Source organism: Miniopterus schreibersii (genome assembly GCF_964146895.1).
Source record: "Miniopterus schreibersii genome assembly, chromosome: 20".
Lineage (NCBI taxonomy): Eukaryota > Metazoa > Chordata > Mammalia > Chiroptera > Miniopteridae > Miniopterus > Miniopterus schreibersii.
The window spans coordinates 20,381,957-20,406,650 of NC_138122.1; the positions used below are offsets into that span (position 1 = coordinate 20,381,957).

The 24,694-nt window shown below is 49.1% G+C and overlaps 1 protein-coding gene across 4 annotated transcripts in view; it reads right to left on the bottom strand.

Annotated features, from left to right (window-relative positions):
* The window catches only part of CABP1 (calcium binding protein 1), a gene marked incomplete at its 5' end in the record, with an annotated part of 46,131 nt that overhangs the window by 9,128 nt on the left and 12,309 nt on the right, over positions 1-24,694 (bottom strand). The window contains one exon of one of the 4 annotated variants that reach the window (XM_081123615.1): positions 12,024-12,828. The exons of 1 other annotated variant lie outside the window; for it this stretch is intronic. In XM_081123615.1, coding sequence (XP_080979741.1) covers positions 12,024-12,671 — 648 coding nt within the window. Of the gene's footprint in view, positions 1-4,215; positions 4,448-12,023; positions 12,829-24,694 lie in introns of those variants that run through there. 2 more of the 4 variants (XM_081123618.1, XM_081123616.1) reach the window with 2 other exon arrangements.

A 24,694-nucleotide genomic window follows, 5' to 3' on the forward strand; every position in this document is an offset into this window, starting at 1 on the left:
GTTGCAAACAGGGGCCATAGCTAACATAAACGAAGCGGGCAGGTGTAAGAGGTGGGGACTGGGGCTAAACGGATGCTCATGTCCCCTCTTAAGAAGCAGCACTTCGTGACTCCAGCCCAACGTTGCCAGACCTTCTGGTGGGCAACACAAAGCATGTCTGTGGGTTGGATCCCACCCTGTTTGTGGCCTCTCTTTCACCCCGCAAGTCTCCCTTCCCCCTCCCGCCTTCCCTGGCTCCCTGCCTGGCCCAGCCTGCCGACTTCTGGAGGCTGAGGAAGGGGGCCTCTTTGCTTACCGAATATAGCTGTGCTCCCAGGCCCTGGCCAACCCTCCCGCCTCCCTGCCGGTTCCCATGCAGCTATAAAAAGTCAGCACTGCCCACAGACCGTCCCCTTAGGACAGCAGCAGCACCCAGACACAACATTCGATTCTGCCCCGGCCTCCCCAGGATGCCCGGGCCCCACACAGCCCAGCGCTGCATGTCTCGCTGCACTCTTCTTCCTGCCACATTCCTCTAGCTCAGGGAAGGTCACACCCAGGAGAAGGTCCTAACCTGGGGGCAGCCTGTCCTCCCGGGCCGAGGAGCAGAACAATCTGCCTCATCTCACCTTGCCCTCTCATGTGTCTTCTCCCCAAAGTCCCACACTAGACTCAACTCAGATTTGAGGTGAAGGACCTCGGTCAATATCCAAGTTCAGTGAGTGCAATTAGGGGTCAGTCTTAGGTAATCTCAGAACTTAAGGGATGTCAGATGGATCCACGACCATTCTGATTTTATCCCAAATGAGGTTCAGAGCCTCAGCCGCACTCACACAGGCTCCCAGAACATAGCTAGAGTGAGGGCAGAGCTAGAGGGACTTTCCTGAAGGAGACTGGCTCCAAGGAGGCCTGGGATTGCGCAGCGGCTTCAGCCCCGGACACGATCTCCAGAGATGGCTGTAGAGAGGCGGCCTTCTAGTTCTGGCTGACTCGCACTCAGCTTGGCTCAGAGTGAACACAACCCAGGAAGGAGGAGGCGGCAGGCGGCACAGACCTCCTCTGAGAGGCGGTTTTGAACACTGGCTTTGGATTCAAACAGTCTTGGGGACAATTCTGGCTCTGCCACCTGCTTGCTTTGCTTGGGCAGGTCACTTCACCTGTCTGTGCTCTAGTTTCCTTCTTTAAGCAATGGGGATAATCATGGCGACTCACAGGATTCTTGTGGGAAATAAATGAGCTAGTGCGTAGTGCCTGGAGCATGGCGAGAGTGGAATAAATGGAGTTGCCATGGTGATGACAATGACAATGACAATGACGATGACGATGACGATGACGATGATGGTGACAGTGATGCAACTTAAGAGACACCGCGTGCCAGAAGGCATTTACTTCTGGCTCCAGAGGAAGTGGGAGAATTTTGCCAGTCAGAAAAGAAGTGAGAAGGATGGGGAAGAATTTGCTCCCACGAAGTATGAACCAGAGGTGGCTGGGGAATTTCCACTGCATCTCTGATCATAATCCTGTCTGGCACCAAGTTGGCCCGGGAAGCTGCTGCTCTTCCCGGGCCAGTGATGGCACCTGACAGCCTGGCCTTGCCCTGCTCAGAGCCTGGAGCAGGCCGCCTCTCACCATTACCAGTTCCCCGACTACCACTCAGGAAGCCAAGTGGACAGCGGCCCACAGGCTGACCATGTCTCCTGGCACCGAGGGGACGTCTCCTGAGTGTGGCATAGCAACAGGAGGGCCCAGCATGCCTCATGACCTAACAGCTTTCTAACAACAGAAGCCGGCCAAGAGCCTGCGGGGCAACGCTCCCTGAAGGTACTCGAGGAGAGGTTGAAGGAGTGAGCATTGGTTGGTGAGGTAGGAGAGGGGACTGCCGCAGTCAGTGGGAATTTGGACCAGATGACATGTAAGGTCAGATTCAGAGATCTATGAATAACATCTTTAACAGCAGGAAGAAGAGAAAGGCAAAAATAAAAATAAAATACCAGCTCTGGATTCACACAGACTGGGGTTTAAATCCCAGCTCAGCATCCAGTGGGCTGTGTGACCTTAGCCAAAAGAACTATTTGGTGGAAAAGAGAAAATGAGGTAACAGAAATTGGATACATTGTAGATATTAAGGAAAAAGCAATTATTATTATTTTTATTTTTTAAAAATTCAAGAAATTTCCCTGGCCAAGTAGCTCAGTTGGTTAGAGCATCATCCCGATACACCAAGGTTGCAGGTTTGAGCCCTGATCAGGGAACATACAAGAAGCAACCAATGAATGCATAAATAAGGGGAACAACAAACTGATTCTCTCTCTCTCTCTAAAATCAATTTAAAAATTTTTAAAGATTTAGCCCAGCTGAGCGTGGCTCAGCAGTTGAGCATCGACAGAGGATCCAGGAGATAGAGGTTCGATTCCCAGTCAGGGCACATGCCCGGGTTGCGGGCTCGGTCCCCACTTGGGGGTGTGCAGGAGGCAGCCGATCAATGACTCTCTCATCATCGATGTTTCTCTCTCTCTGTCCCTCTCCCTTTCTCTCTCTGAAAGCAATAAAGATATATTAAAAAAATAAAATAAGTAAAAATTTAAAAACATGAAAGTGAATGCAATAAGTTTTATGACCTTTAACTCTATTCCATGGACTCAAAATCTCTATTTTCTTTTTCCTCCATCCCCCTTCTCAGAAAACCCAGGGTGGAAAAATTATGATTATGATGACAATACTACTAGCTAACATTTGTTGAGTACTATATTCCAGGCAGTGTGCAGAATACTTTATTTAGTTCTCACAATTACCTTATAAGGTGGATATTAGTATTTCCACTTGGTGGACAAAAGAACTGAGGCCCAGAGAGGTCAAGTAACTTGCCCAAAGTCATACAGTTGGAGACCTGAGAAGTCTGATTATTCATAGATCTCTGGGTGGGGTGGAGCCAAAGACAATTCTTGTTCTTATGTTCACCTCTTCAAGATCTGGACAAAACCAGGGGAAGGGCTTTCACCCTGTGGTCCTCTAAACTCATTCAGATCCATTTCCGTTTCTCTACAACAGCGTGGAGGCCACTTCTGGTGCAAAAGACTCCACTAAGAAGATGACAGATGATGGGGGGGTGCGCAGAGGAAACAGTCAACCCCCAGAAGGATCCAAGGAACAGCAGAGATGAAAAGGAATTTGATGTGAGCAGCTTAGCTAAATGAGGAAAGACGGTGAGCAGCAGAAAAGCCTGAAATGTCCCAAAGTGAGAGGCTGCCAAACTGACCGAGGAGATGGGATGCGGTTGGGGGCAGAGGTGCCATTAGCTAACCTGAGACTTTGGGAAAGTCACTTAACCTGAGTGGCAACTAAGTTCCTTGTCTGGAAAAAGAAAGCGCTGCAGGGAAAATTCCCTATCATCCCGTTGACCTTTAAATAATGTCTGTGAGTTTCTTCTATGGCCTGACCACGGAGGGCTAGAAATACAGGCAGAGCCCGCTTGACGCAAATCCCTGTAGATGCAAGCCCAGACTTGCGTAAAAGATGCTTCGGAGGTGATTACTTGCTTTCCAAAAGGAATTCTTGCGAAAAGATATTATCCTTGTGTATAAGCACTAAATCTGCTACAGAAAGTGACGTGTAGACACTTCTGCCCAATATCCTTTCTCAGTGAAAACAATTCTGGTCCCTGAACCAGCCTGGTCCTAGTTGAGATTCTCTGACCTGACTCAAGAATTAATGAGGGTGAAAGGGGATATCCTGCTTGGTTCCTTTAGGTGGCAACAGGATCTATTTCAAAACCCCCAACTCTGAAGGCTTAGAGATCACCAGAGAGGGTCAGAGGCCCTCAAAGGAGGCGAACAAGCCCTGCGTCCTGCTGAGGAGCTTTAGCAGCAGAAAGGTGAAAGCTCAGTTCAGCCCTCTTCCGATCCTGCCAGCCCCAAGCAGTCTGTCCACTCTGACATCCTAAGGATCCATGCTTTCCATTTTACATCCTAGGAGCTACGTGGTTCTTTCCTAAATCTTGTACAAATTCCCAAACACAGCCCCCCATGCAGCTCCAAGTTCCAACTTCAGCTCAGAGACTGGGACATAGAAAACTGCGATAGGAGGTAATCTGGAGGTCAGAACAGGGAAGCAGCTCTAGACAGAACCCACGGGAAGGGTGGCAAGCCTCAGATGCCCACCCTCTCCATGCCCAACCTCTGGGACTGATGGGAAGATGCCCAATCCCCCACCCCAGGTTTCGGCACTCCAGAAACATACCTTCCTTGAGAGATTTCTCAGTGGAGACTTGACACAGTTGCCCATCCTAAGCTGAGGCAGCCCCTCTCAGGATCCCTGGGTCCATGAAGGAGGCTCCAGGGGGCCTAAGAGACCTTAGTCCCGGGTCACTGCCAACCCCAGCCTCCCTCTGCCTGCGCCGCTCTTCCTCCAGGACTGATCTGAGCCCTCTCTCTTGCGCGCGTGCTCTCTCACTCGTCTGCCAGCTCCTGCTGATTTTTTTTTTTTTTTTTGGTGGATTGTGTATGTGTGTTCGTGTGTGGGGGTTTAACTTTCTGGGCACTTTCTTAAGGAGATGAAGGCAGGAGGGGAGTGTGCAGGGCACAGAGAAAATCGCCCAGAGAGCTGATGGCAGAGGGCAGCAGAGCTGGGGAAGGCTGCCAGATCACCTCCATCAGATTAGTGTTCAGTCCTCTTTGGTTCACCCCCCTTCCCTCAGCCCCTCCTCTCCCAGCTGCCAAATCTGTGGAGAGAGTGCCTTGAGGAGGGGGGCCCAGAATGGCAGCTGTAGCTGGGAATTAGGCCAGCAGACCCAGAAGGGGAATCAGGTTAGTTTGAGTCCCCAAAGCCAGGGTGCCTCCCAGCTCCCAGCCTGGTGTGTGCATTCACACACACACACACACACACACACACACACACACACAGGGACAAACACAAATCCAAATTGCCCCCTGGCGATTGCAGCTGGCCTGAGAGAAGGCAGCTCCAGCTGAGGGCCTGGGGGAGCTTGTGCCATCTCCATCGTGCTCCATCTCTCACACGCCTCGTCACTGAAATGGGATGAGGCTCCGGGGACTGGAAGCACAGCCGAGCCAACCGCAGTTAGCAGCAACTTCAGCTCCCTTCGGAGTGCGCAGTCTCAGAGGGCGAGAGTGGGGGCTACTGACCTTCTCCTCTTTCACCAGCTTCCTTGGGGTGTAGAGCAGAGAGGCCGCCATTACAAAGCAGTCTTTAAGGTCCCTCGATGAATTTTTTAGGTGACTGGCTCTTCCTCGTGGCTCCAGGTTCCAGCTTTGATGTCAGTTCATCTCTAGCCTCATATGTCCCATTGGAGATCTACAGCCCCAGCCAGATGACTCAAGAGAGAGAAGCGCTGCTGTTTCCCTGCACCCACCTTTTCCCAGCAGGGGGCACCAGATGTAACAACCCTTATACTGAGTTTTCAGTCCAGAGAGGCTCCTCTTCCAGGGACTTTTTGTCCAGTTTTGGGTCAGAACTCCCCTTAGGGAAGATGAGTGGGGGCGCTGCCCAGAAGGTCCCCAGAAGGTGCCACAGGCTTGCTCTCAGGGAGCTGGGGAAGGAAGTCCCTGGATAGCTCTTGACGACAGTGCTGCTGCTGCTGACGACATCATGGACATCTGAAGGGTTTAATCAGGCTAGTTATTTAGCCCTTTCGTTTGGGCCAAACCTCTGAAGGGGGATATAGAGAGGAAGGGGCACCCCCTGAGGACAGGAGGAGGAGCCTGGGGGGTTGTTTTTACCTAAAAGGCAGAAAAGGGGTGAAGACACGGGGAGTTGGAATTGAAAGAGCAAGCAGCCAATTTAAGTGCCTTCTTCAAAACCCTGTTCCTTGGAAACAGCTTGAAGCAACATCTCCTGGGGAGGTCAGGGGTCAGGGTCATGAAGGCGAGCAATGGACTCAGATGAGTGGGAAAGATCAGCAGGCCTGGGGTTGAGTCCTGGCTCTGCTGGCTTCTGCTTTCTGGCATTCCAGAGCTTCACTTTCCATGCCTGGAAAATGGGGTTTCCTCTCTCTTGCTTAAAAAGCGTACACGGCAAAGTGCATGGCACATAATAAGTCATTATTAAAAGGGAGAAGGAAATATCAATTGTCCAATATTTATGTGCCAGGCACTATGCCTGGCTCTGGGAACATGGGGAACAAGAGAAACATGGTCCCTGCTTTCTAGGAGCTTACATTCTAGTGGGAGGGCAAGAGATATTAAAGAGCTAGGGACACACTTATTTAATTACATTTCAGGTAAATGCTATGAAGGGGAGACGCAAAAACTCTAAAGTTGTGACTTAATTCAGGAAGACCAGGAAAGATTTGCAGACCAAAGCTAGAAAACTGACCATCTGCAGACTCTGTTGAAAAGCTAGGGCTCACAGATGATGTGTTATAGAATTGCACCCCTGAAACCTATATAATTTAAATAACCAGTGTTACCCAAATAAATTCTATTTAAAAATTAAAATTGAAAAAGGAGCTACAGGAGCAGATACGGAAGAAGGCAGCACAGTGTAAAGCAGACCTTCTCAGTGTTGGCTGCAGATTAGACCCACTGGGGACCTTCCCCGGAGATTCCAATTTGCTGCACATAGGTGGGCTCCGGACATTGGTGGTATTGGGTACTCCAGGTAATTCTAACCTGCAGCCAGTGTTAACAACTACTGACACAGAGCCTAAGAGCTTGGAATGCAGAGTCAGACTTAGGTTCAAATCTTGCCCTGCTGCCTAGCAACTCCTGTGTGACCTTGAGGACATGTTAATCTTTCTGAGCCTCGGTTTCTTTGTTGATAAAATGGGTACTTTAATAATCCTTCCCTCATAGGGCTTTTCTAAGGAGTTAATGAGACAATACCTGCAAAGGGCTTGGCACAGTTCCAGGAACCTAGAAGGTGCCCCTTCCACTGCCCAGAATTGGTCTTAAAGGGCCAGGTGCAGCCTCCATTCACCCAGCAGGGCACCCACTCAGACCTGGTGACTCCTGCCCCCTGCAGGCCATCCCAGAGCACAGCACTCGCTTGCCGGCCTTGAGAGACATCTGTCCTTGGAAACAGGAGACAGGACAGCTGTCTCCTATGGAAAAGTCACACACTTAGCCCTGGCACACTCTTAAAAATGTTGCTCACTTTGGATGTATACAGTTGGAGATGGGTGGGAGGTTTTGCTTGTAATGGAAAGTATAGACAATTAAATAAGATAATAAACCACAGCCCTCAACATGAAGCCTGGCACATAGTAGACACTCAAAAGTTCTAATATATTAAAGAATGTAGAATGTGGAATCCCAAGGGATGGATCTGAGGCACAGTTTACCATTTTCTAACCACATGGCCTTTATGAATGAGTCAATTTCTCTGCATCCCACTCTCTTTAATTATAACATGGAGATAATACCCAACCTTTCTACCTTGGTGGAATATGGTGAAAACCATGAGTTACAGATACGAAAATACGGTTAAGTAAAGGCTTTGCAAAGTAAGGTGTTATTTCTGCCCTCCTTTGTCACCTGAAAAAAATGATTGAAATAATAAACCCCTGATCTTAACTTGTTAATTAAAACAAGTCACGTACTTTGAAGAAGTCCAATCAGTCTTTAGGGAGGAGGGTGCTGCTACTAGCTTGGGTCTTAGGGGCAGCAAGGGAGTCAGAGCTCACTTAGGGTTCTAATGATCCTAAGGGACAGGGCTCCTGGTGATCTGGAAGGGGTAGCTGGCTTGACTTTTAGCAGAAAACTTTTTAAAGGGCTGAATGTGGCAGTTTCTCCAAGGAGCAAAGGCATCGCACAGCCCCACCTCCCCATCCCCCTTCACAGTGGCGGCAGCCCTGGGCCTCGGAAGCCACACTTTGAGTCCTGGAATGGCATAATGGGATCCAAGGGACGACAAGGATAAACCCATTGCTGATTATTCCTGATTAATAATTAGGTGGGAGGCTGGCTTTCCCTGGCCTTGATCAGTTCTATCGCCAGCACCTGAACTTGGATGGCAGCCCAACGCTAGGACTCTCAGGGAAAGCTGGGTCGTAACTTGAGAGGTTCTTTGTGGTAGCTTCAGACAAATGGGAAACACACTTAGGTGACCTCCCACCCAACCAGCATGGTGTGGCACAGGCAGGTTTTTCAGAGACAGGCAGGCCACATCCCAGTCCTGTGTGACCTTTGGACATGCCACATCCCCTCTCTTCAGTCTCTCTGCTCATCTCTAAAATGGAGGAAGAGTTCCCGGGTTGCTGGAGATAAGATCATGAGAAGATACTTTGTCAATTGTTTAGTGGGCTCTAGACTAAGGTCTCACGTACCCTTGTTGCTTCTCTAAAACAGCTAGGGGTAAATGCAGACATCCTGGGGGATTCTCTCTGATTTATGTTAACCACAAACTGACCTCCTCAGGCCCCAGAGGAAAGGCAATTGGGGCTACCAGCCCTCTCAGAGAGTGTAGTAGGGAGAGACATAGCTGGGCAGGAGTGAGTACTATACACAGTCTTCATCCTAGAAACATAGACCTAGCTAGTGCGACTAAATCTGTTAGGACTCTTCCAAGCTGGTGTGGTTCAGTGGTTGAGCATCATCCTATGATCCAGGAGATCATGGTTTAATTCCTAGTCAGGGCACATGCCAGGGTTGGGGGTTCGATCCCCAGCAGGGGGTGTGCAGGAGGCAGCCGATCAATGGCTCTCATCATTGATGTTTCTATCTCTCTCTCCCTCTTCCTTCCTCTCTCTCTGAAATCAATAAAAATATATTTTAAAAATAATAATCTGTTAGGACCCAAACCATCATAGCCTCCCCCGCCCCCATCTAAACTATAGGAGCTAAGAAACCTCTGCAGTCCAGAGGCTGGAGATATCAGTCATTCATTCATTGATTCACTCGTTAGGAGACAGGATCATAGTGATCCTACTATGTGCAAAGCAGTTTGGGAACTGGAACAGCATACCCAAATCAAAAGAGATGTCTCTATAGCTAGAAAAAGGGCAGAGCTGTGCGTTTTATTTGCATTTGCCTCCTCTACAAGGGGTGTTTTTTCCCCCCAAACTTAGGGTAAGGAGCAGAAAGACTGTCCTTAAAATAGTTTTCCAAGACCCAATGCCAAGAATTGCCCCAAGTCATGTCTATTCTGAGTTAATTTCTGATACCACATCTTCTCTCTAGGCTGCTGGGTGACATACCCATAAAGCCACAAAGAGAGTACTAGGAAAGGTCCTTTGTCATTCAGCTCCTTCCTTTAATAGTCTTCCTCACCTGGCTCAGAGACAGCTTTCAAAGTACAGGCCCTCATTCAGACAATTACTCTATACATAACAGTAATAACGTTAAGGAAGGCTGACCTTTTTGCAGCACCCACTCTGAGCCAGGCTATTTGACATAATTAATCTTGTATACCCTTGTAATAACTCTGCAAGGTAGTTTTGTCAATCTCATTTCTTGATGAACCCAGACCCAAAGAGAAAATAAGAGGCCCAAGGTCACAGCACTAGTCAATGACAGAGATGGGATTGGAACCTGCAGCTCTACTGTCTCCCAAGGGCCATTCCATGCTTTAGCCTTAAAACTACACGGTCTCCCTACAGGCAGTAAGGATGCTCTGTGAGGTCACTGGAAGAATCCTAATTCCTGTTCCCCCTAATGTAGGAGTCTATCTCCATACCTTCAGTGTCACTTTGAACACTGGCTCTCCCTGACTCAATTACAAATATAAGAAAAATGACCTTACACAGCCCTTGGTAGTCAGTTAATCAACAACAACAGCAATAATAATAATAACTAGCACTGGCAGAGCCTTTGGTCTGGGCCACACACTGGGCCAAGCTCTGTACATATCACCTTATCCCATTTAATCTCCCCAAAACCTGGAGAGGTACTATGATTGTCCCTACTTTGCAGATGAAGAAACAGCTTATCGAGGTTGAGTCACTTAAGATTAAAAAATATGAACTTGTAAGACGTGACAAATATACTTCCGCAGGGTTACAGTTTGCCTAAGCGGATCCTACCTGAAAATTTCTGTATTCAGAAGCCCATTTCCCCTTCTCTTGGTCCTAACCCTTTCTCTAAGGAAGAAATCTCAGTGCAAGAAAAGGAAAAGAAAGACTTATTCCCTTCCCTTGCAGGAGACTGGAGACTGACACAAAAGTCCCAGGCCAGGTTTTGTTGTTGTTGCTGCTGTTTTTCAAGCAGATGCCTTCGAGCTGTCAGCAGGAAGCCCAAACTGAAAGTGCCAGAGCTTTAAAGAAAAAGTCTGCAGCTCCAGAAGCAAGAGCTTCCAGAGAGAGGTAGTAAATATTTGATGGGGCCTTCCAGCCCTTCCTGACTCGGATGACTCTGGTGACATTTCAGAACATTGGGCTGGAGAATAGTCTTCATTTAATGACTGAGAAAGTAGAATGACAAAGGAAAGCAGGTAGCTGAGATGCTCTGAGCTCACCAGGGGCCCATGCAGGCAAATTCTGCAAGGCTGGAAAGAAAGGGCTCTTTTTCCAGGAACGAAGTCAGACCACCAGCAAACTAAATAACCAGAAAGAGAGTGATTCTGGGCCAATAACCTCCCCTTCCAAACCGCTAAACTGTAAGCTCCAAAATAGCCAGAACGCCAGCTGTCTTGGTCACTGTGGTCTCCCTGAAGCCAGGCCAATGCCGGAGCAATGCCCTAACACCCTGCACCTCCTCACTAATACATAAGCCACTGCAGTGAACTCCTCCCTCAACACATTGCCACACTAACTCTCACAACTCTGCATCCAAATCTCTATGCTAGAGAACTGTTTCCAGCTAACTCAGCTGGCTAACGAGGGCTCCCTGCAGGAACAAAGGCACACTGGTGCCCTATCACACCACCACAGCAACCCCGTGCAACCCAAATCCATGTGCAGCTGTCTTCATGTCAGACCTCCACCGGCATCAGCTGCTGCGAAGTAGTATTTTGAAAAGGAATGTGTAGATCTGAAGCAAAACACACAGGGCCTCCTTGGAATTCTGATCCAGCCAGGAGCTTAAAACAGCTTCTTTACGCTACATCCTTGCACAGAAAGGCTCAGCACCCCCCCCCCCACTGCTTCCCCTACACACCATGCTAGCAGCCTGATCAGAACTCTGCATTACGCCCCTCCTTGGCTGCCGCAGAACTGTCTCAACGCTGTGTCCATGAGTTTGATTTCATTATGGACTCAGAACTGGAGGACACCCTGGCTCTGCCCAGGAGTTCACAGGTTCCTTTCTGTCAAGCTCCTCTCCCCAGCAGCACACCCTCAAGCTGGATGATGACTACAGGGCTGTTTTTAAAGGGCAGATGCCCAGCTGCCTGGGACCCTTGAGAGAAAGGCCTAGAGGAAACCCAAGGAGCCACTGCTGACTCCTTAGTGACTCTTCTGACCCTAGAATGCACACCAACTCAAGCTAGGAGTCTCTGGGTATGATCCACATCCTCTGACTCACAACTGCCCACTGCCATCCTAATGGCATCCCTGAAGCGACAACCTCCTTAAAACACCCCAAAGTTCCAGTTTGAGCAATAGCCCCTCCATATACAGCCCCTCCATGCCTACCCAGACACTTCTCTCTTCTCACATTTTAGCTCTCCTAACTTTTCCCAGGTCTTTGTGGCTACTATAGGCAATGGCTAGGGTCCCACATCCCCAAGCAAGGCTGCGTACCCCAAGGTGCCCCACTCTTGACCCCAATACTCCAACCCCATTGCTCTCTGGTGGTCTTGGCCAGAGTCTAGAGGGGTGGGTTTGGCGCCACCTGCTCAGAGCGCCCCTCCGTGACCTCTGCAAATCTCCAGGTGGCCTGTGGAGGTCAATCCCTTCCAGGAACAGACCGTTCTGGCAGGTGGAAGGCGGCTGAGCGGTGGCGCCTCGCCCCGAGGCCCGGAGTGTGGACAGCGCACAGGGTGCTGAATCAGGCTGCGGGGAGAAGGAGCTTGGGCAAGGGCACGGAGCGGCAAGGGGGGCTAGGGGAGCGTGACCCGAGGGCCCCGGGGCGGCAGGAGGGCTGTGGGTGCGCAGCCGCGGCAGGGTCCCGAGCGCCTCTCCAGCGAGCGCGGACGGGAGGCGCGGCCCTTACCTGGCCGAAGGCGGAGCTGAGCATGGGGCGCAGCCGGTGGAGGAACGGGTCTGCCTCGGACGCGGCAGCTGGAGCCGAGACCCCGCGGCCCGGGGCTCGCTGCGAGCACCGGAGGCCGAGCGCCGGGGACAGCCCCCGTTCCCCCTCATCCCGCCCGCGGGCCAGCGGCAGCGGCGACGGGGGAGGAGGTCGGGACGCTGCGGCCGGCAGCGCCTCCCGGGGCCTGCAGTGCGCCGGGGGGAGCCCGCGGCGGTTTCCCCGCGCGCCCTCCTCTCGCGGCGCCGGCCGGCACAGGGGCCTCCGCAGACTGGGGTCCCCAGACGGCGCCGGGGTGCCGGGGCAGGTGCCGGGCAGCCGGCGGCTAGGCAGCCCCGGCCCCCGGGCAGGGCCGTGGCGGGGAACCCGGCTGCCCCCGCTCGTCGCCGCCGCCTTCAGCAGCGATGTCTTGGACTCGCTTTTGGCGATGTGCGAGCTCATCGCAGCGGGGCCGGCGTTCGCATGGCCCGGCGGGGGAGGCGCGGTGCGGCGTGGAGCAGGGCCCCCGGTGGGCAGAGAGCAGGGCGTCCGGCGGGAGCCGAGCCCGAGGACGCGCTGGAGGCGGGCGCCGTACCCCGGCCGCTTAAATGCGGCCCCGTCGCCTCCACCCATGTGATAGGGCAGCCTCTACGTCCCGAGTCCTGAGCTCCCAGGCGGCTGGCGGTGCAAATCTAGGGGGGGTGCCCGCCGGCTGTCCCCGGAGAGCCCACCCCCAGCTCCAGGCGGCCCAGGTACCGCTGCGCCCCGCCCCTTTCCCCGCCCAGCGCTCGGGGAGTCCCGCTTCCGGGCGGCCCCTGGCGGCTTAGGGGGCGCTGCGGCGCGCAGCAGGGAGCGCAAGGGAAGGGGTTTGGCGAAGGACCCCAAAGATGTCCAGTCCTTGGTGTCTCTGGAACTGCCCTTTAACATGCCAGGAGGCTCCTACAGGAGCTCAGAACCGCCAGAATCTCCACAAATGCAGGCGGGGTGCACTCCCCCGGGGATACAACTTCGGAACTGAGGATGAGAGAGGTGCAGTATACTAAAGACCCAAGGAGCATGAAGGCACTCTGGGACATCACTGCTTCCAGAATGACACGGAAGGACAGGCTCCACTCTGTGGGCGCTTCATCCAGTCCCAAGACCATGGAGTGGGACCAGGATGACCCTGGTAAGTCAGCCACAGAATTTTCAATTCTCAGAACAAAAGAGAAGTCAGATGGCTTCTGTTTTACCTGGATTTGCAGGGGCTAGTGATGACCCAGTCTCAGGCAGGACCCATTTGCTGCCCCTACAGCTCTTGTGCCCCCTCACCTTCATGCCCTTCTAGATGTCAGAGAAATGTTTGCTCTTGGTACTTGGTAGTCAGCCAGGGAGTCACATAGGCCTGGTTTGAATCTCAAATCCCAGCTCTGCCACTTACCATCTGGGTCACTTGGCAAGTGTCAGCAACCTCTCTGAACCTTGTTTACCTCTTCTATAAAATGCATATAATAATCGTAACTTCTTGGTAACATCCGATGACACCATGCACATAAAAGGCTCAGCCCAGTACTTAGAACAAGGCACACATGCAGTTAAGCTAGTTCCTTTCCCTCTGCATCTTATGAGGCCCCATATACCACTCTTGTTTAGTAATAGGGTACTTGAGATTTGAAGGGGGCTGGAGGTGAACTTCCCAGGCTCCTCCTCTTGTGGTCTCTGGCCCTGATGCCACTCATGCATGAAAATAGGGCATGTCTGGTCACCAGTCAGCCTTAATAGGATAGGTGGGCTACACTTCCCTTGGGCCAAGCATTCACACTTCTCCGCACTGTCTGCTTCTTTTACATACCCGGATGCAAGGAATTAAGAAAAATAGGATGGGCAGGGAAAGCAACTGCCCAGAAGCCAAAGTGAACAAGGGAAGTATGGCAAATTGTTCCCAGCTCACCTACTATAAGGGACTGAATTGCCATGTGAAGGTCAAATACTGAGGTGCCTATAGCACAAATACTGAGGCAGGCTGGGGTGCCACCGCCCTGAAGCCTCATCGCAATGTCAACTGGGATATGAAGGGTGTAAAAGACCCACCCTCTCAGGGTTTGGGGTCAATCAGTGTCTTCCTGTTCCAGCTTTAGAATAATCGGTGTTGGGCAGGATTAACAACAAATGTACATTCCCGTGTAAATCACAGGAGATAAAGTCCCTTATCAGAATCCCACAGGAGCTCATGAGAGGCAATGGGCTGAATGGGTATCATAAATCCCTGCTGTGCCACTAGAGGTTTCTTCCTGAAATTCCCTAAATATTCTTGGGCAAGACCTCTATCAGTAACTAGTTCCTGAAAATGTGAAGAACTGGTTACCTATTTTCTCTCATCACCTATGAAATGAGAGAAAATAAATCAAGATTGTGTTTGTGAAGCAAATGGATGACACACGTGCACACAGATCCTGGATATGTGCCAAGATTCCATTTGGTTTATAAAATGTGTTAATTTGGTCATTCACTTAACAGATATTTCTAAAACTAGGCACTGTATTAGATACTGAGGATACAAAGATTTAACCATTCATTCAACAAATGCTTGAGTGATTGTTATTTGTCAGGCACTGTCCTAGGTACCAGGGACATACACGGTGCTGAACAAAACAGTCTCCATCCTCAGCAACAAATAAACAACTACATAAATGCATGGAAAATTAATGGTGACAAACTGGTGGCATTTAGCTCTTTGAAGAGAAATAAAGCTGGTAAGAGAGGAAGGCTTAAAGGAGAGTGCTATTTTATTATTATTGTTTTAAATCCTCACCCAAGGATATTTTTTTCCATTGCTTTTAGAGAGAGACACGCCGATTGTTTGCCTTCTGCATGTGCCCCGATCAGGGCCAGGGATCAAGCCTGCAACCAGGGCACCTGCCCTTGGCCTGAATTGAACCTGGGACCCTTCAGTCTGAGGCCAATGCTCTAACCACTGAGTCAAACTGGCTAGGGCTGGAGAGCACCATTTTAGACAGTGATCAGGAAGGGCCTCTCTGAGAAGGGGACATTTGAGCAGAGACCACAATGAAAGAAGGGAGTAAGTCATGCATATATCCAGGGGAAAAGCCTTCCTGGCAAAGAGGAGGCAGTTCAAAAGTCCTGAGGAGGGAACATCTTGGCATATTTGAGGAGAAGGAAGGAGACAAGTGAGGCTGGACTGAGCAAGGGGGAGAGTGGGAGAGATGGAACTGGAGAGGAAGGCATGGGCTAGAGAGCCAAGGGCTTTGTTTTTTCCCCCCCAAGTCTGAAGGGAAGCCACTAGCAGGTCTGTGGTAGAGGAGTGGCATATGGTTGTTTACATTGTTAAAGGATCACTGGCTGCTTTGCAGCAAGTCCACTGTTGGCTGGCAGTGTGGCAATATGGAGCCAGTCAGGTGCTGTCACCTGGAACAGGTGAGAGAGAGTGGTGGCTGGACTAGAGTGATAGTGGGGGAGGTGGTAGGAAGTGATCAGGTTCAGGAGATATTTAAAGAACCACAGTAAGACCCAGACCCTGCTCTCAAGGAATTTGCAACAACAACAAAAGAATAAAATCCACCATAATATAATGGGAATGACGTGCTAGGTTATATGGAATCACCCATGCAGAACCTTCAGGGAGCTGGGGAAGGTTTAGAGAAGGTGACATTTGAGCTGCATTTCGAAGGAGGAGTGAAACTGTACCAGATGACTAAGGAAGGGAAAGGGAAGGTCATTTCAGGCAGAGGGGGCAGCTTAAGTGAAGGCTTGGGGGTCTGAAACTGCATAATGTACTTGGGAATCATTTAGTGGCTTGGGGAGGAGGGGTAATAAGGGCTGGAAGACAGGCCTAGAAAGGTGGTTGGAACCAGACTGTAAAGGATCTTGAAGGTGACATTCAGGCATTTATCCTTTATTCTACAGACGATAGAGTCCTTGAAGGTTTTATTAGTGCGTACAGGACATAAGCAGAACTGTACTGTTGACGATAATGCTGATTCACTGTGGAGTACGCTAGAAGGACACTGAAGACAAAACCAATTAGGAAATGAGGTTCATTCATTTAACAAAACCGATGGAGTGCCCACCATGCGGTAGGCATTGGGAACAGAGTGGTAAATAAGTAAACACAGTGCCTTTCTTTATGGATTTTAAGTCTGGTGGGGAGGTAAAGAGGACAACTGCAGAGGCTGGGTCAGACTCAGGAAATACTTCAGAAATACCATCATTAAGAAATAGAAAGTCTTGGGTGTGGAAATGAGAATGGGTTGCCTCTCTGTGAGATATAATGGGAGTATAGTTACTGCAAAGTGTCCTGCCACATAGAAACAATTTTTAAATAATGCTTTTGGGTTGTATATACCTTTATGGCTTTAAAAGCATTTTCACATAAAGCCTCTCGCTTGCCTTTAAATTATACGAGTTGTAATTATTAAGTGATTAATGTTATTGTTTGACTGTCTAACCTTGGGTGAAAGTTATGCTAAAGAAAGAGCTGTTTTGAAGATGCTGGAAAGACATCCCCACAGATGAGGGCAATAACATAGAGAAGATAGGCCTGGGACCACAATATCAGTCCAGAAAGAACAATGTGTTTAGCTGTCTTTGTCTCATTTCTCAGAGAATCCGTTCAGAAGGAATAAAGCAGGGTTAAGGACAAACTTCTTAAAATGTCCATGGATCTCTGTTTAATAGATCTCAGCTTAATAATGTCATGTCCCTGTAGCAAACTCCTTTAAAAACTGATCTTTCCTAACCAGGACTGTATGTCATGCTTAGAGTCTTTAAAGAGGTTGTGGAGCATTTGCACGGTGGTGCTTGAAGTAATTCTCCATGACGTTTCTGGTGTAGCTGGTTTCCTTTCTGCTATTGTCAGAATCAAATTCTGCACTAATCTCTCCCTTGTTTTCAGATGACAAAATCTCTCTGTTAGGTTTCAGAGAGCTGGGATTACAAAATGTTCTTATGGCTTTAAGTCCTCTGTAGTGATTGGGGAATTCAGGAAAGGATTGGATAAAATAAAATAAAAAAATGGGGGAGGGGCCGGGGACAGTCAGCGGACAGAATAGGGGAACCCTTTCCAGAAATCTGCCTTTGGACCCATATGTTCACCACTTAAGAGGATTCCAAAATTTTTAAAATAAAAAGGGATGTCGATTACGAGAATATATGCATGTGTCTAAACTGAACTCTACACTGAAGACTGTACGTCTCACTGTGTATAATTATAACTCAATAAAAGGCAAAGTCAAGCAAGCGGGATAGATAGAGCAAAAATAATACTGACAAATAGAGCCAACTACTCTGGACTGTCTTAGGGACATGAATTATAATTTTCAAACCAGAGCAGCCTCACTCCATTGGTAAGGGGCTCTGACAGTGAGGCCAAGGCTGTTAGAGGCTTACTCCTATGTAGGCCATTAGCTATCCATGGTTTTGTGGGTACAGTTTGTACCCCTCATCTGAGCTAGCAAGTTCTGTATTTGTTTCCCGGTTTCAAGGGCAAAGGAGAGAAAAAACGTAGATGAAGGAACTTCTATCCCCTACAGATGACTGATTGGTCAGAATTTACCATCCTCTTTTAAGAATAGTATATCTGGTCTCCAAATATTAGAATATATCGTCACCATCATTCTCATTCAGAATATTCCTCCCTTTCTTTCCCTAATCCAGGAGGTTCTCAGACTCTGAGATCTGGACTGGATGTAGGAAGTGATCGCTCCCCCTTCCATTACCCTTTCATACAGATGCCACACCCCTGAACTCTAGCAGTGTAGACACATAGGATCAGTGTACTACACACCAGAAGTCACCATGACATCCATGCAGTTTCTATTAGCTGAAATGCAACCCATGTTCAGATAACCTAATGATGCCCTAACAGCGGTGGCCTCCTTTATTATCTGTCTCCCCCACTAGACTGTATGTTCCGTGAAAGCAGAGACAGGGTCTGTTTTATTTACTACTGAGTACCCGGCACCTAACATGGTGACTGGCACCTAATAGCATAATAGGTGCTCAACTAATATAGTGAATGAACAAATTAAAAGAAGCAAAACGTTATTGTTTTTATAGAAATTAGTCCCCAGTGCTTGGGCTCAGTGGAGGGAAATGGAATTGAAAGAAGATCCTACATGGTTTGGTTTGGTTACCTCCTTCACACAGATAATTCCATTGTACAGATCATTCGGATGCTGAGTGACCAGCCAGCATAAAGGTACATGTGGCCTTTAAGGACCAGGCATGTTTTTTGCCACAAGCAGGAGGGTTCTATGTTTTAATTGCCTGGGGGTTCCATCAGAAATCGGAGTCAGCCAGCAGTGGGTCTGTGAGCAGGGCAGTTACATCTGTGGCATTCGGCATTGTGCCTGTCCCTGCACCAAGCAGACTTCCTGGTACTGCACAATTGGAAACAAAATGGGCTCGGCAAGGGAAGCTCATGTTGCTGCGTGGAAAGGTAATTCATGAAAATACCTAAAATAAGACCCTCTCATCAGACTTAACTATTAGCAGAGGGATGGCAGGCACTTGGGAGCTCAAAGATACAACTATTTACCCACTAATGTGGAAGTATTTCAATATTTTAATGACTGAAAGGCAATACCAATATTTTAAAGACTGAAAGGCAATACCAGAGCATGCCAGCTGATTTCTGGTCCAAAATAACAGTAGAAGTATATCCACCACAGGATGTCCAAGAAGCCTCTGCCTCCTTGGAAGTTGCCATTTCTGGGTTTTTACATGAGACCTATAGGCAATGTCTTTGCCTGGTCATCTCAACATTGGTTCTGGCCAACGGGGCCTTGCTGGGAGGCTCCTCGCCTCACAGAGTTTGGACATAATTTTCCTTCGGCAAGGGTGACATCACTGACCTGAAGGTGCATTCCAGGCAACTGCCCTATCTTGGGAACAATCAGGTGTGTGCAGGTACGTGACTCACTGTGGGAGAGAGGAATTCAGAGACCTTATCAAGCCGAGCTCTACTCTTCCAGCTTGGTCCCTGGACTGTGTGTAACCCAGCAACAAGGGTGTACAGGGGGGACCAGGCTGGATGAGGAAGTCGAAGGTCTGGAGCTAAAATCTCCGAGACCCTCAGCCTTTAATGGAGGAGGGCTTTTAGAAAAGATCTGGCAAATTCCCTGCTCTTTCAACTTCATTTTCTGTTCTCTTTTTATCTGCTTTCAGCATTTCCAATTAATCTTGGATTGAGAGCCCAAGGCAAGAAGCCAGTGGTGCCTGAGGAATGCTAAAGAGCAAACTGATCCGGGGAAACAAATGCCAGCAAGGGACCCCACAGCAAAGAGACAGACACTGTGAGCAACTCTCCTGCTACCATGAGGCTTGCGAGGCGTGTGCGCGGGTCTCCGCATTGGCACCATCTGCCGATTCCTCGGGAGGACAGAACAAACCAGCGAGGCATGAAGATTAGATTATGTAACGCTCGAGGATGGCTGTTTTCAAAGAGGAAACAAATGGAACGAATTGATTCGCTTGTCAGAGTCATGTCACTAAAGGCAACTCCTTCCCTCCTCTTCCAAGAGGGCCTCATTAAAGAGGAGAATGGGCCCTGGCCAGTTTGGCTCAGTGATTAGAGCGTCAGCCCACGGACTGAAGGGTCCCGGGTTCGATTCCGGCCAAGAGCATGTGCCTCGGTTGCAGGCTCCATCCCCGGCCCTGGATGGCTAGTGAGCCGGAGGCAACCAATCGATGTGTCTCTCTCACTCTCTCCCCTTTCCACTCTCTCTGAAAAACAATGGAAAAAATATCCTCGGGTGAGGATTTGGAAAAAAAAAGAGGAGAGGAGAATGGTTTCAGATTCAAAATATGGGAGACCACAATCAACTCCATTTCTAAGAGTCAGTCCAATTTCCAGAACTGCACTGATAGATCTTATTCTGGTCCCCTTGCCTGAAAAATGCCTATTTAACTACTACCTAAAAGGTACCAACATGGCATAACTGTCAGTTGTCAGCCATAAACAAGATTCAGAACCTGGGTGCTTTGCCTGAACTTTCTTGCTTTGGGAGGAAAAGCATCTGATTGAGACCAGTGGGGTCATATTTACTATTCAGAGCCCTAAACAGGTGCTCTGATAGAGTGGGGATGTGTTCTTAAAAATATATGCATCAGGAAGGAGATTCATTGCATTTCTGGGATTCTTTTGCCACTGCTGGGCTTCTCTCAAAATGCCTAGCACACTTTCTATAGTATGCTCGGTAGATCTGAAGAGTGAACCAACGATGACCCCGAACCTCCTGCCATAAGGCCATTCCTGAAGGTTTCATTGCCTCCCTAAGATACCAAGATTTAAATGTCAAGTCTTCATTCAACACGAAAATGAAGCCTACTGTACTGGATATTTTCCATTTTCCCCTCCAAATCCAGTTTCCATCCATCCTGCTCTTTACCCTGGGGTGCTAACCTGTCTCCTTTGCCCTCTAGCTTCCACTTGGGTACAGCCAAGAATTGGAGGGCAGTAGGAAAATGTCTCCCTGCCAGATCGCCTCAGGTTGGTTGTGTCTTTTGATAAAAGGTCACTGCTCCTTCGCAAGGCAGCCCTCTCCACACACAACTCTCTTTCTGGGTTCTGTAATTTCTTACAACCTTCAACTTTCAGATCTAGGAGTAGTGACGACTCTGGCTATTACTAGCCCCCTGGGTCCTGCACTCTCCCTGTGGTTCCCCTACACCCTACCCAACTCTTTATAAAACAGCCCTCTATTAAACCTTCCTTTAGTGATCCAACTTGAGTGTGCCATCTGTTTTCTTATACAAACCCTGACTGATACACCTACCACGTGTCAGTCTGTTCTCAGCCCCACACCACAGCTAAAAAAAAAGCAAAATTAATAATACAATATGCTACTACTTTATAGTTATTCTTAATGTTTACCTTTTCCCAAGGCTATAACAACAACTTAAAGATAAAACCGAATTCCTCTTTACAACATAATTGTGCGGTAGAGTGTGTATGAGCTAAATATAGTTCAGAGAACAAGCTTTTCCATGCCATCAAAATTCATGTTAACAACTATAAAGAGAGAACTGCAGAACTGATGCCCGTGGCTTGAGATTTTGTCAAAAACATAATCCAGTATTTAAATCAATCCCACAAATATTCAAACGCCTACTCTGTGGCCAGGAAGGAAGTGATCTAACAGTGAGGGACAGCATAGAAATGGGCTCAGACTTTGTCAACCTTGGTCTTGTTTTATGCAATAAATGTGCTCCTTAAAAGTTGAATACAAATTGTATGTCTATAAACCAAATACATTGTATGATCGTGGGGAGCTTACTACTTGAATAATAATTTTGTAAAATAATCGTTGTGGGGTTTTTAAAAATTTAATATGTTTTTACTGATTTCAGAGAGAGGAACGGAGAGGGAGAGAGAGAGAAACATCAATGATGAGTCATTGATCGGATGCCTCCTGTGCGCCCCCTGCTGGGGATCCAGCTGGAAACCGGGCACGTGCCCTGAATCAAACCACGATCTCCTGGACCATAGGTCTATGCTCAACCTCTGAGCTACACTGGCTGGGCTAAAATAACCACCATTTTACCTTTCAATCAATCCAGAGTTTTCATCTAGCCGGCGCACTTCAAATGAAATTTATATTCAGTCTGTAGGGAACATTGGTCTCCTCCAGTGCTCCTGGAATAGCAGAAATTGTGGAATTCAGAGGAAAGATAGGGGAACTATTTATAAACCCCACAGAGACGCCTAGGCAATTTGCATCTGTTAGCACATTTTATCCTGGAGTAACTACATATTCCACCTTTCCCTTATTTTCTACTTCTGAAAAGATAAAAAACAAAAAAATTAGTACAGCACTTGTGGAATTCAAATCCTTTTTACTTTTTGAACGAGAAAGCGAGGCAAAAATACTGTTCTGTGCAGGACTATGAAGATCACATTAATCCCCGGCTTCCATGGCTTCCCACTGCTCTTGGGCTCAAGTCCAAAATTCTTCACCCGGCCCCCGGTCCCGCCCGAGTCCTCGCCACCATCCAGGCTTCTTCTCCCCGCTTTGCACCCGCTGCTCCCAGGTCTGTCTGAAATCACTTCCTCTCCCGTCCTCCAGATTCACCAGACTCCCAGGGGATGTCCATTTCTCCGGCTGGGCCTGTGCCCCTCTATCCCTGGTGCCCAACGCCTGCCTGAACCAACCAGGAAGGTGCCGGCAGGGCCGCCCTGCCTGACGGCGGCCATTTTTACCGTGTCCTTGGCCGGGGTTCCTTCGCTTCTGGAGCCCAGCAAAGCCCCTCTCGTTAATGGAAAGGCCGAAGAAGACTTGTTAGAGATTCTAGAAGGTTTCCGCGTCCTCTCTCCCACCTGGGACGAATACCCTGGCGCCCCAGAACGCGGGGCTCCAGCCTAGGTGACACCAGAACAGTCCCAAGGGCCACAAAGCGAACAGAACGCGCCCCCAGCCTCGCACCTGCTGGCCGCGCGCACCCGGGCACGTGACTCGCAGGGGTTGCGCCTGCGCAGAAGGTCACTTATCACGTGATCTCACTGTAGCCTGGCTCTTGCGGCTGCGCATTTCAACCCAGGCTGCTTGAGGGCGGGAGGTCCGCGTGGGGTTGGGAGGGGGGCTCCAGAGGTCACTGGCGGCTTGGGATGTCTTGAGCACCGCCTAGCGGCAGGCATGGGAGTGAATTATTTCACAGAATATTCAATGGCTTCTCGTAGTAGGGATTGATGTGTCCATTTTACAGATGGAGTAACTGAGGCTCCAGTGGTTTTTAGGACTTGTCCAAAGGTACAGGTGATGCTAGTCCTGGGATGTGAACCCAAGTGTCTCTGGCTCCCAAATGCCCAAGCTCTATTAGGACGACACTCATCTTTCAAAAGTTTGTTTCCCCAAAGTGTGGGTGCCACTGGGAAGAAGTTCCCTCTCTCCTCCCCTAGTAACTCTAAGCCAGCTGCCTGCCTGGGGTCATGTCCTCGCTGTGTAAGTCATGTCCCCACTGAGCCTCAGTTTCTTCATCTATAAAATGACAGTATTGCCTGCTGCCCATCACTTATGAAAATTAACTTTTCTAACAAAAATGTAGTGATGCCTACTTGATGCCAGGTATTGTGCTAGGTAGGCCAGGTTGTGCCAAAACAGAAGAGATCAAGTAATTAAATGACATGGTATATGAACAGGCTGACAAACTCCAAAGCCCATTAATAATATATGTAATATGTTAGGTGATGGCAAGTGTCATGGATAAAAATTAAGCAGGGAAAGGGCATAAGGAGTGTATTGTACAGGTGTAATTTTAAGTAGAATGGTCAGGGAAGTCTTCACTGAGAAGTTGGCATTTGGGCAAAGACCTGAAAGAGGAAGACGTGCCAGGGATTGCTATAAAACCTGGACAAGTTTGGACCTATTTCCCATTAAGAACAGATGAGATCTAAAAATGGACCTGGCATCCCCATTAAAGCCTGCAGTTCTCCTGCGGACTTCCCTCACTGAAAGGTGGGCAGCTCTGCTGCGGGCTTCTCACAGCTGGCTCCTGCAGAAGTGGAAACAGCCTGTTACAGGTATGAGAATTCACAGCCAACAAGCTCTTCCTTTGCATCTCCAGAGCAGTGAGTGTTTCCATCAATTAGAGGAGGGTCTGCCATGCCCTTGGAAATTTCTACTTTTTGCTCCATTGCAAACAAAAAGAAGCAGGGAGACAGAAATAGGACCAGTGCTAACATCTTGCTGAATGTCCCATCTCAGTCAGGTTCCCAAACACATGTAGAGGCTCGTTCACACAAATGCATCTGCTCAAAGCCCCTAACATAGATTCAAGAGTGGTGGCACATTGCTACTCACAGGGTTAAATGCTGCACAGAGAAGTCTAGCCTGGGTGGAAAATATCAAGCCAGGCCTTGGCCAGCTCTCCTTATAGCAAATGCTGTGGGGAAAAATCTTAGGAGCTAAGATGAAGGGAGAGAGCCCTAGGACTGTCCAAACTGGGAGGTCCTGAGTCCAGTAGACATGCCTGTATCCCAGGAGGAGGAAACAGAGCTGAGGCCCTAAGGCAGGAACGTCTCCATATGTTCCCAGAAGCAACAAGGAGGCCACTGAAGTGAAGTGGGTGGGAGGTCAGGAGGAACAGGACCCAGATTGTGTATGAGCTTTGGAGACCACTGTAAGGACGTTGGCTTTTACTTGCAATGAGATGGGGAACCACTGGAGAGTTTGGGACAGAGAAAGGACATGCTCTGACCTAATTAAAGAGGCTGAAGCTACTGCTATCCATTCACTCATTCACTCACTCCCAGGTGCAAGGCACTGTGGCTGATAATACACTAGGCATCTCCAGAGTGAGCCACAGGCAGTGAATTTTGTGCTGATTGGAGAGTCCAGAGCAAGGTGAAAGGAGGCTCAGCCATGGCCTTCCGCTATCACTTACCCTCCCCTCCTCACCCAGGGAGAAGGGCCCAGGTATCTGCAGGGCTTCTTGCTCAGAAGGCTGCAAGAACCTGCAGGTTATAAATAGCATCTCCTTCGCTGGGAATCGAGCTGCTCCATCTGAATGAGTCAGAGGCTCAGAGCCGCAGCCCCCCCAAACTGCGGCTTCACTCTCCCCCCCCACACACACACACCACTCTACCTTGGACTCCCTTGCTGAGCTTTTAATCAAGGCTGGGCCTCTGCTTCTCACCATGACCCTCTATGGCCCTGCCACTT